The 12,548-nt window shown below is 32.8% G+C and overlaps 1 protein-coding gene across 3 annotated transcripts in view; it reads right to left on the bottom strand.

Annotated features, from left to right (window-relative positions):
- LOC106879701 (REST corepressor 3) overlaps nucleotides 1-12,548 on the bottom strand; it is a 44,648-nt gene that overhangs the window by 8,930 nt on the left and 23,170 nt on the right. For all 3 annotated transcript variants that reach the window (XM_089360312.1, XM_014929376.3, XM_014929377.3), the window contains exons 3-5: nucleotides 6,837-6,908; nucleotides 2,553-2,605; nucleotides 311-472 (exon numbers count right to left, since the gene is read on the bottom strand). In XM_089360312.1, the coding sequence (XP_089216438.1) occupies nucleotides 311-472; nucleotides 2,553-2,605; nucleotides 6,837-6,908 (287 nt within the window). The remainder of the gene's footprint in view (nucleotides 1-310; nucleotides 473-2,552; nucleotides 2,606-6,836; nucleotides 6,909-12,548) is intronic.

Below are 12,548 nucleotides of genomic sequence, written 5' to 3'. Positions count from 1 at the left end.
GCCAGGTCTCTGACACTATCAACTCAGCTATCCACAACCATTCAATAATTGTTAGCTGTCCTGCAATTCAATTTGTAAATTCTGTTGATGCTTAATTAAAAACTGACGCTCAAAGTTTAAAGAGAAAGTCTAACAATTCAGTATACATAATGATCTTTTACTGCTAAAGAAAATATTTTAAAAATCAATGTTTCATAAATTAGGGTTTGTAGAGCAAGTCACAATGAAAAGTAGTCATAAAGAGCAAATATAGGTGCTAAATATACATCTAGACATGTGATGTAAAAATTGCTTCAATAAATATATTTACCATTTGCCTGATCCTCTGAAAACTTTTCCCATGGAAGCTAAATGCTTGTTCAAAAAGAACTTTATCTTCAACAGTCCACTCATCAGGAAATGGAGTAAAGTTTGGTAAGTCTGCTAATGCTTTTTCTATGTTGTGTTTATGCCAAAACAGCATACCAAGAGCCTGGAATTTATATCCAAATTTCAATATCAAAGAACTGACATGTTGTGAGTTGACAGAATAAAAACTATGTATAAATTTAATAATGTTGACCTAGAAAACTACTAGGACTAAAACACTATGCAATAATAAAAAAAAAAAATGTAAAACGAAAGTGAAACAATTCAATAATACACACTTCTAAAACTATAGTTGACTCAATTGTATCAAATCAAGATTTAATGATAGAACATCTTGAAAAGTTTACAACCAAGTGATTATCATGCGGTTTGCCCCATCAACCAATAAACCTTAGCTTGAAACTTGAAATGTGCACTGATTTGTAGAGTGAATACAGGCACCTAATTGATGACTTTAGTCTACCTAACAGGAAAATTAATGAGCACAAGATAACTTCTACATGCTTCCTCTACCTGCTTAAAATAGCACCAAATCTCCCTCTACTGTTTTAAAAATGGAGTGACATACTGGATAATGTATTCAACTGCCTTGTCTCAACTACCAACAATCTCACATAACGTCACTCACACCTTCTGGTATGAGTGACCTTCTTGATCTTTGAAAACAAGCTACAATATGCCCTGTTCTCAAAAAGAATAATTCCGCTAACCCTACAACATTGCAAAAGTGATGAGGATAGCAATAAGCAGCAACATGAGTCTTTCCCACTTCAGTGACAACCAATATACCATTTGCAAAGCCAGATCTATTAGAAATCAACCCTTTTCTATCAATCATCGGTGGGTTCTTACATTTGAGAAATTTGGTAAAAGTAGTCAACAGTATGTAGTCAGCTCAAGGATCTCATCATAAGCTGATGAGACCAGCTACTGGTACCATGGTACAAATCAGTACTATCTGTTCCATGGTCAAATGGTCAGTGACTGAACTGGCTCTCCCACTACTCTCGTGAGGAGGATGTTTGGACACCCAACAGGACTAAAAACAAGACCTGTCATAAGCCAGATGAGCTCCTTGTGGGCAACAGCCATCCAGTTGGGGAAGGCAATGGCAAACCATCCCAATATCTTAGACAAGAAAATACTATGAGAAAATTCTCCAATGGAAAAATTCATGCTTAATCAGAAAGACTTTTGCTGTAGTATCATCAATGTTTGGGGAAAAAAATACAATACATGACGACGACAAGATACTACTTACATCTGGCATGCAACAAATTTCCTAACCTACAGGTTTCATAGGCCTCTAGTCTCTTGGAGCTATCAGATCAGACTACAGCAGCATGTACCAATAGGGTTCTCTGGGTCTATACCATAATTTCTGAATGGTTTCAGAATTCAATTTCATTCCCTATGTTCTTCCTTCTATACACCAATAACCTATTTGCCTTTCCCAACAACAATGTTGTGGACATAGATGACCTTATCTTTCTGCAAGCACTATCACATGAAACCATGATACTTCATGCTAAATCTGTACCAAGTTCATGAACCAAGTTTTCAAAATAATAAAAATAATAATAAAACAAAACCATCCCCTATCTAATCTTGTCTCTAACAGCAATAACACAAACAATAATCCACAGCAAACTACGAAGAAAGTTTTCTAAAATCTTAACTACATCATTATACTTAAACAGCTGGAAACAACTTCAACAGTACACAATATTTTTATTGAATTTCTTTTCCCAACACAAGCATAGAATCTGAGTTACAGGACAAGGAAGTCTGACATCCACAATTCCCCTTAGCACATTCAAGATGCAAAAGATATGAAATGGTTCCAATTGGTGTCTGAAATAAAATTGCATACTTGATTTTCTAAACAAACCTTGTCTATAAATCTATATTTAATGCAGCAGATGGCTAGACTAACCAACCTTCATTCACTCTAAAAATTATATATGTCACTACAATTGAAAAATAGTGAAGAAACATTACATACCTGTTGACTATTACATATATATTTTATCACAAAAAGATATGATGGAAAAGTTTACAGCTTCAATTGAAGAGCCTCTATGCAGCCCACATAAATACATAAAATTGTGTTATGTAATTATTCTAAACTATTTTCACTTTAATACAGTATGAAAAAGAATAACATTCAACTGTAACATTACCTGCTCCATGTTGTAGCCATGTTTCTCTTTTGCGATAGTAACATAATCATCAACTGCAATACAGAATGAAAAATTATTCTTTTCATGCAACTTTCTAAAAGAATAGCAGAACTAGATACTTAGTTTGACTAACTGAAAATCTGAGTTTATTCAGATAATTATAGAAAGAATTAATGATTGATTAACATGATAGTATCTGTGTAGTCATCAAAGTAAACACAAGATTATTTCTTTAACCTTTTCATGACTAGATTTCCAACAAAACACACTTAACTTTTAAATAATCAAAAATATGTTTTAATTTACGTTTATGTTAAATTATATTTGGAACATAATCTTACAGCACAGTTATATAAGCTTAAAATAGGAGATATTAATTTCAACCTGAACATTTTAAAATAAACAATCTTAGTCCACAAAAATAAAGACAGTCTTAGGACAAGTTAAAGAAATTATATCATAAGTAAAACCTTCTAAAATGTGTTAATTGTCTTTGCTGGGACAATTAATTTAGTTATAACATAATTTCATAACTACCTTAACTGCTGTTATTTTTGTAAAAATATAATTAAGTCCAAAGGAGAAAGACAGTGTTAATAGGTTCACAACTCCAACAGGGGCAGTAGAACAGATGTAGTTGAGTAGGGTTAATATAAATGAAAATTAATAATAGGGAGGGGTACCATGTGACACCTTTCATACAAAAAAATGTCTTAAATTGAATGAAGTTTAAGTAGGGCAGGTGTCTGATACATGTCAAGTACAATGCCATCGCTGGACAGGTTTCAATCTTCTTGAGCCAACTCCAAAAAACACATCAAAGTCTCACCAGTACTTATTAGACCCTAGGTTTTGACTGATAAATACACTGGGGGGAAACTAGCAGAAATACCTTTCAAAAGGCTGAAACATGCCTGGAGTTGTTTCTGTACTTGTGAAAGATTACATCCACTTCCCACTGCAGGTCATCATTCAACGTTATAATTACAGGAGTTATCTCCCTTAGTCTTCCCCAGCAGTTGTAATTTTAATTTACGAAAATTTGTTGGTTCAGTTACATGAAGTTACGCCATATTTAATGAACTGATCATTTTAAAACAATCCCTAAAATTTCAATGAACTCATCATTGATGATTACGGAGACAACTCCAGACACTTCAGTCTTATGAGGCCTCCTTGGCAAAGGATAAAAAAAACTGAAGACAAACAAGACTTGGAGATTATAAGCTTTAGTGTGAAAATAATTAAAATTAGCAAATATCTGATTTTCATTAACACTAATGAATTTTCTTCTCATTATCATTACAATTACAAGTGATTAAAATTTGTTTTTGTCAAGCATGGTAGCCAGGCACCTTAGGGAAATTTCCATTGCCACTATTTTAAATTGACTAAGGCGGAGAGCTAGCAGAAACGTTAGCATGCCCTAAGTTCAAATTCCACCAAGGTCGACTTTGCCTTTCACTCTTTTGGGGTCGATAAAGTAAGTACCAGTTGCATACTGGGTTGATCTAATCGACTGACCCCCTCCTGAAAAATTTTGGGCCTTGTTCCTAGAGTAGAAAAGATTATTTTAAGTTCACTAATAAATAAATTTTATTCACACTGAAGTTACATAATATTCAAGTTGTTCAGAGATAACAGCTTTGTGCTGACTATGCTTTGCTGAAAAGGTTGAGTAAGAAAAACCTGTCAAGAGTTGCTATCACAGATATCAAAGATCAAACTCTCCCATACCACCCAGAACATCATTTTAATTTTTAATTCAATGAGATCTTGGGTTGCCTCCCTTACTCCTTCTAAAAATAATTTTCATTAATGCTAATAAATTTTTTTATTATAAATAATTAAAAATTGGGACCAGGTAGATAAATTACCAACTAAGAATGGTAGTAGCAACAATCTAAAATTACTGATATAGTCATGTAATAGTTTAACTTTTAGCATTCAGATTATTCAGTCAAATGTTATGATTATATTTTTAAAAATTAATTGTCACGTAGCTTTTAGACTTTGAGGATGCGATTGTTAATTTTTAGATTAACTCTGTAGGGTAAGTGTGAGAGGTATAATATGGCCACTTTCAACATAAAACAGGTAGAATTTGGGGGCTAGATATGGTTGGTTTTTTGCTAAAGGGTTAAGTAAAAGAGATACAAAGAAAAAGAAATTACAATTTTGGGCATCAAATGCAAGAAGCAGAGCATACCCCTAAAGAGGTCACTGAAATCTATTATATTTAAAATTATTTATCAATAAGACCAGTATATTGGATACAATTACAATATCAAGATCAAATGTTCCTAAAAAATTTTATCTGCTAGTGACCTGCTTCTCATTGATAGATGCCAAAGAACTGCAAAAAATGTTCCAGACCTAAAAAAAGGTTGTCTAATATTGAAACATTAACAGATTAAAGGCTAATAAGACCTTAATTGATAATAGAAAACAATATTCTAGGTACATCAGAGAAGTAGTCTTGCTCAATGGTCGCAAGATATGGGCATTAAATACATATCTGCAGAAGGAGTAGAGAAATGAGTCGTGCATGATCTGTTGAATATTATGTTAACTTGTATGAAAGACAGAGAATATTGAGACTGAGAATGTAATTCAGCATGAGACTGCAGGAAAGATGAGTGAACTAATAAGGACATGTGATATGACTGGACAATGAGTGGTGACCGAAGAAATTTAGCAAGCTGCTTTTAGCACAGTAGAATCTTAGGAAATAGCATTTCATAGATGCAATGGCTCACAACAAATAGCACATGCTGGAATGCCAACTCATTCAACCAATACCATCAAAGTTAACCGTTCTATTCATCTTTGAAAATAACCTCTCGTTAGTGTGATTAGCATTTACTAAAGTACCCAGTTGTAAGACATCTAACCTAATAAGATTAAAATTTTTCAGACAATTAACCTTCTCTTTAGATGAAAAGGTTTTTCAGATTTACAAGCTACACATTTCAATCAGGTTGATCCCTAACCCATCAGATGTTTTATCTCTGGATGTGTATGCCATACAGGATTTGAACTAGGAACCTTTATTACTAAATCAGGAGTAATAATGTTCTTGCCCACTAAGCTTTAATGGAATGTAGCATACAAATAAATACTGGAAAATGCTTCATCTCTAAGGATGAGATTAATAGTCTGAAAAATTATAATCTTATTAATAACTCATCTCAGATATTAATCTAACCTAAAATTGAACATGAAAATGTCATTTCTAAAGCTTGGTGCATGCAGACTGTTTGAAATCTGTTTCCTATTAAACACAATCGTTTCTGTGTTTCTAATTACATTACACCCTTATACATTTTAATTAAATTCTAAAATAATCAATGAATTCAGACTGGTTTCATAAAACTATTTTTTTATTCATTTATTGATGATATGTAAAAGCTTCTCAGATAAATCTATTAAAGAAATTTTTCTCACAAAAATACTATTTTTCATGTTTCTCTTTTTTAGAATAGGTTCACTAGGAAGTAGTTGTATGCTGTCAACTTGAAGGGAATAATACTACTGTTTGTTTAGACCTAGGAAGCCGCACCACTTCCTGTCGGCCTTGACACATTTCCTGTGTCCTTATGTTTACAAGGGGGAGACAAGCACCTCCACCCAGCTAAGCCTGCATCCAGAGACATATTTCTGAGTCTTTGCTCATCATCAGTCTGGAGTAGCATGACCTGCTAGTCAAAGATGCCTGTCAAGCTCTTGTAAACATATAATTATTCTAGTGAAATACATTCACTGATTTCAAAATTAGAAATAATATATTTCTAAATCTCTCAGATTTACGCAGTAGTGATACGTTGAAGAAGTTCACATCATACAACTACTTCAACATATCACTACTGCATAAATCTCTCTCAGAGGTTTAGAAATGTATTATTTCTAAGGTCCACTAGGCTTCTGCACTTTAAATTTTGTCCAAAAATCATTTGTATGTCAATAAATAAATAAAAAAGTTGTCTTATGACACCAGTCTAAATTCATAATTATTTTTTCATTTAACTGAAACACATAAGGAGTTTATTTTGGTTAGAAATATAATAAAGAAAGGATTAAGAGAGATGTTTACAGTTCAATTTACAAGGAACACTGAAGTACATGAACCAACATTTGCCAGCAACCCAAACATTGATCATGTATTTATAATGACAGGCCGGTTGGCTTGGACAATTTTTCCTTCCCCTCTCAGCCCTTTTTTTTTTTTTTTTTCCAAATAGTGCCCTTCTAGAAATTATTTGTAAATAGATTGTCACTACTTACTTCTTGATTCACATAGATCAGCATTGGGAGCCCACACAAGCATAGCATCAGTCCGTACATCATTTTTGCCATCTTGAATGAAAATAAATACACAAAGGAAAAATGTTTAAAAATCTGGAGGATAAATTTTCAAATAATGTAAAACGTTAAAAAACAAACATTATTCTACAAACCATCATTATTGTCATGTTTGTAATTTCTTTGGTTTGTAAGCGTTTTAAAAATTACAAATTAAGACAACTAAAATATTTGGTATTGAACCCTAATTCTTTAAAAATTGCTCTACATCTACTTTCCAATGCTACAAAAGTTAAAACTGTTTCTATTTATGTATATAAATTGTTGGACAAAATACTTTTAAAGTTGGATGGTATTTCATGCAGCTAACCACTAGATTGTGAACAGAGAGAGGACAGAAGAGAGCAATACAATGTACTGCCTTTCAGACAGCAAAATGGCTGTAGCAATTGTATAAATTTAGAAAACCATGTGAAAAGGAAAATAAAAATCTAAGTTTAATTATTTAAAAAAAAAAAAAAAAAAAAAAAAAAAAACTAAGAAATGATTATTAGTATTAGATTAAAATCATTGCAATAATTGTCATTAATGCTAACTTTTCAGTTAGTGTAGGTAGAATTCTCCAGACAGATATATAGTTGGGATTAAAGGATTTACTTATAAGGTATGCTAGTCAAAAGAATTGATTAGATTATCAAGCAGAAACTACAATAGATGGAGTAAACACATACATAAAAATAATAAAATAACTTTTCCTCGGCATCTCAACTGGCTTTGTAAAGAACCAAAATTTGAACTATTTCCTTAACAGCAAAACTGTAACAGTTAAAACCAAACTGATCCATATTCTCATGCCCTAACCCTTTTGATACCAACCCATCTGAAACCACCTCTGGCTCTGTAGTACAAATGTTCTTCTGATTTAAAATCTTAAAATTCAAAAGTTCTGAATTAAAATCTTCCACCAAACCTAAGTCACAATATATGTTCCTATCATTATCTTAATGATAACTAAGTTATTTTACTAAATTCTTTGGTGGTACATAAAAAGCACCATCCAAACGTGGTTGATGCCAGCCCCCTCTGGCCCCATGCTGGTGGCACGTAGAAAGAACTCACTACACTCTCGGAGTGGTTGGCATTAGGAAGGGCATCCAGCTGTAGAAACAGTGCCACATCAGATTGGAGCCTGGTGCAGCCGCCTGGCTTCCCAGACCCCAGTCGAACCATCCAACCCATGCCAGCATGGAAAACAGATATCAAACGATGATGATGAAACAGAGTATCTCAACAGAAATACGGTAACAAGAGGGTTGAATGAAATAAGTGACAATACAAAGAATACAGAACTGAGGAAAGAGACACCAATCTTGTAGCCGTCGACAATTCAATGAAACACTACACACGTTAAGAAAACAGGCCTCCCTCTAAACATGAACAGCATGCGAGTAGAATCCTCAAGGTTACTAAAAATACAAGGTCTCACATTATCACGCTTTTTGAAAAAGTGTAATATTTCAGAATGACAACTTTCTTTTCCATATATTTTCTAAACTTGGAGTTAGGAATATTATTTTATCATCATTAAAATATACTGTGTAATAGTTGGTTTAATAAATTTAGAAAACACACATAAAGTTGTCCAAATGCATACACTAATATTTACTATGTTGTACTTTCATTTACTAACACTGCTGGATCATCAGATGAACTTATCTTTTACAATTCATTTTAACAAAAGCACTGAAGTGGATAATTAATATGAGTGAACATTTTATGTATTCTTTTACTGGTTTCAGCCATTCACATTGTGGCCCTGCTGAGTCACTGACATCAATGACTTTTAGTCAATCATTTCAACCCTAGCATTTGTTTGTTTTTTTTAAATCACTAAGTTACAGCTTTGAAATCAACACTGACATGTACAGAAACCAAGTGAAAGCTTGTTATATGTAACAAAATCCTACTCACAAAGCACTAGTTAAGCCAAAGTTACAATCGAAAACAGGCCCAAGATACCGTGAAGTGCAATAGGATTCAAAAGTATCTAGCTGAAAAACAAACTTAACGCCAATACAATATTTTAAAAGAAACATATTACTAAATAAAATCAAATTTCAATCTAATTTATTTTTAATGCAAATGAAATTTCATTTTAAAATTTAAGATATTAAATGGTTTCCCAACAACTGCTAGTACAAAGATTTTAGCGCTCCGTGAGATCTGAGTCAATAAGGGAAAAAATTTAACCTGAGGAGGCTGCTGCTGATTACTTTGCTCTGCAACCAATCAGCAGTCACTTGTGGTTTGTTTCCAGTCACTACTGCAGCAGAAGGCTGACTAATGGTAGCATGACAAGAAGTGGCAGAATATAAGCAATGGTGAAGGGTTTTAAGTATTTTGGTGCAAAGAGAGGGGGAAAAAAATCCCTTTTACGCTATTAGAAAGATTTACAGAATATGCTAATGAAATACTTCTATTTCTTAATTTATAACATTAAAAACTGTAATTTTTTTTTTTTTTAACCCAGTTACCTTTTACTTGTTTCAGTCATTAGACTGCAGCCATGCTGGGGCACTGCTTTGAAGAATTTTAGTTAAATGAATCAACCCCAGTACTTAGTTTTCTTTTTAAGCCTGGTACTTATTCTATTGATATCTTATACTGAGCCGCTAAGTTATGGAGGACAAGAACACACCAACACCAGTTGTCAAGTGATGGCGAGAGACAAACACACACATATATATATTACATGATGGGCTTCTTTCAGTTTGCATCTACCAGATACACTCACAAGGCAATGGTCAGCCCAAGGCTGTATTGCTCAAGGTGTTATGCAGTGGGACTGAACCCAGAACCATGTGGGGTCGGGAAGCAAACTTCTTACTACACAACCACACCTGCACCAGTTACATATAAGTACTAGACATCAGGAGAGGAAAAGAGATTTTAGGACAATTCATGCCATTTTAAAGGTATTTACAAATGGTGTAAACAGATGTTTCTTTGAAGTCAGAAACATCTGCTACTGTGTCAGACTCAGATGAAATGGTCAAACATATATAGTTCCAAACTACTAGTTACATTTTTTTTTTTTAATGAAGACCAACTCCAAGAATTCATCAGATAATGATTCACAAGACAATTTTATGAAATTCAGTTCATCTGTGCTATCGCCATCCTAATCAGATAAGTTACCTAACATCCACTTAAGAGTACGTGGAATCAGAATAAAGCAATACTTCTTATCAGAAGAAAAAAAAAGAAAGAAATTATTTACTTTTCCAACATCACAGGTCAGCACAGAATATATTAAAAAAACAGAGCACTTCACACATACACACAAAATTAACTTCATAAACCTAACATAAAAATATTTTAAAATTCTCCTATACAACATCAATAGCAACAAAAACCTTATGGAACTATATGACATTCAATACACAAACATATTCCAAATTATACACAGATGAAATCAAAGAAATCCAAATCACAATGTGAGTTTAATAAACTATGTAAAATCATGATTCCAGTGCATATAGATATCAAAAGTGACATTCAAAAACTAACGAGACATGACATTAAATGATTTATATATAAGCTGTACATGAGGCCCTTTGTGCCTGGCAACCCTACTGTTCAGTGTTGGTGCTTATCATGCATCATGACTTGTGTATGAGTGAGTGTTCCTATTTTTCCTATCACACCCTGCCTTCTATCATAATAAATGGTGAAATAAAAACACCCACTAAGAAAGGAAATGATATCATACAGAGTCATACAAGGAAGATTGGCTGCAGAATCCTGAATTTAAGGACTGGCTACAAGTTAAAAATGATGAAGTTAGCTACAGTAAATCTTGCAATATTGTTACTAAGAAATGTAAAATGTGTGTTAATAAAACAAACTTTTGAATAAAATCATTAAAATGTCTAAATGTCTAATAGGGCTAAACCTTGTGTTGAAATTTCTCGATTTAAGCCAGAAAAGAAGTCAACAAAGAATGAACAGGCAAGGTGAACTGCTTATTTGCTGTGTATTTTTCAGAACAACATTACTTTTACAAGCAACCATCTTTTGACAGTGTACAAGAGGGCATTTCATTATATGCTCTTTTATCATGGCTATCTCTAAGACAAGAATTTTCTATCATAACTGATAATATACAGACATCAGTTACACAAGTCTTGGTTAGAGTTGTGAAGTACTTTGATTTGAAAAAGAATTGTGCTGAAGATGCATTTTTAATTATTGTAAGTGATGAAAATCCAATGACTTTTGGTCTTTATAATATTATCAAATACACCTTGCATGAAAGAAAATCTACTTTAGAAAATATCACAAGATTCTCAAGCAATAGCTATTCTTCAATGAAGAGTACCAAAAATGGATTCCAGAAATTACCAAGATGCTGTGTAATCTGTTTTTATTCTGGGATGCACTGGTCATTCTTTCCCCTCTGATGCTAGTCATGCCATCAGCATATTGCTCTCATATATAGAGGGTTTTTTTTTTAATCTCTCACAGGGGCAAGAGATTAGAGTTCACACTTATTGAAGGAATTGTGACAGATTGCCACAATATACCTAAATTTGCACAAACCAAGTAAGCTTTCTCAAGAAAACAATGAAAAGAAGAAAGACAACAGCACATTCAATCAGTGAATATTTTGATGATAAAAAACATTAGAAAGTTTCAGTGTGATATGAGAGCAATTTACAGATTTACTTCTCTATTTCTGAAATGAATTGAAAGTTGGTGGCAACGAAATGCTACTTTTCCTTCAGAATGTACTACAGAAAGGGAATTTACTGAATGCTGGATTCCAATCTGAGCATTACAAGTTTATACTATATTTAATGACATCATCAGAATACAAGAACTTCTAGAGTTTGTTCATTAAAGATGAAAAGAGAAAAACAATGATGGAAGAAAGGCAACAGCGCATTTAATTATTGAATATTTTGATGATAAAGAACATTAGAAAGTTTAAGATTGATAGTTTGAAATTCCTAGTGGAGCTGTATTCAATTAAGAAAAACTCTGCTTTTTTGTGAAGATGAAATTATTAAAGATACTAGACCCAAAAGCAGTTTATAATCCTAACTTCTCATTTCTCATCTATTGTGCCTGAAAGCAGACCAAATGGTGAAGATCAATGGAGAAGTTATCACTAAACAGCAGACAAACTTACTAATTTCGACAGCAAAATATTCTTGAATAGTTAAAAGACATAAAATATTGACTTCATGATTCAAAATACTATTCCTTTGTGACTAATTATCTTGACATATTTTTCAGCATGTGCTGAAATAATATTTTCTTTAATGAACTGGGTCAGAACAAAAAACACTATTCTTTAACTCTTAAGCATTTAAACTGGCCATCTCTGCTCAAATATTCTACCTGTTTCATGTTGAAACTGGCCAGATCCAGCTTTTCAAACCTACCCTACAATGTCTTCTAAAATTAAACAATCATATCTTCAAAATCTTGAAACTACAAGATACTACATGGTTATTTTTTTTTAAATGTGGATCAATAAGCAATATATTCGATAAATTAACCTGAATGCTAAAGAATGCATTATGTGTAAACTGGAAAAGAATTTTTTTAAAATTCATTTTCACTTTCAAGGAGATTGAAAGAGTAATTATGAGTAATCATCAATAATATCAATACGCTAACTTTTTG

This window comes from Octopus bimaculoides, chromosome 11 (assembly GCF_046866305.1).
Source record: "Octopus bimaculoides isolate indiv1 chromosome 11, ASM4686630v1, whole genome shotgun sequence".
Taxonomy (NCBI): domain Eukaryota; kingdom Metazoa; phylum Mollusca; class Cephalopoda; order Octopoda; family Octopodidae; genus Octopus; species Octopus bimaculoides.
Note: the sequence above shows the minus strand (reverse complement) of the source record. Positions and strands in the feature narration are given on the sequence as shown.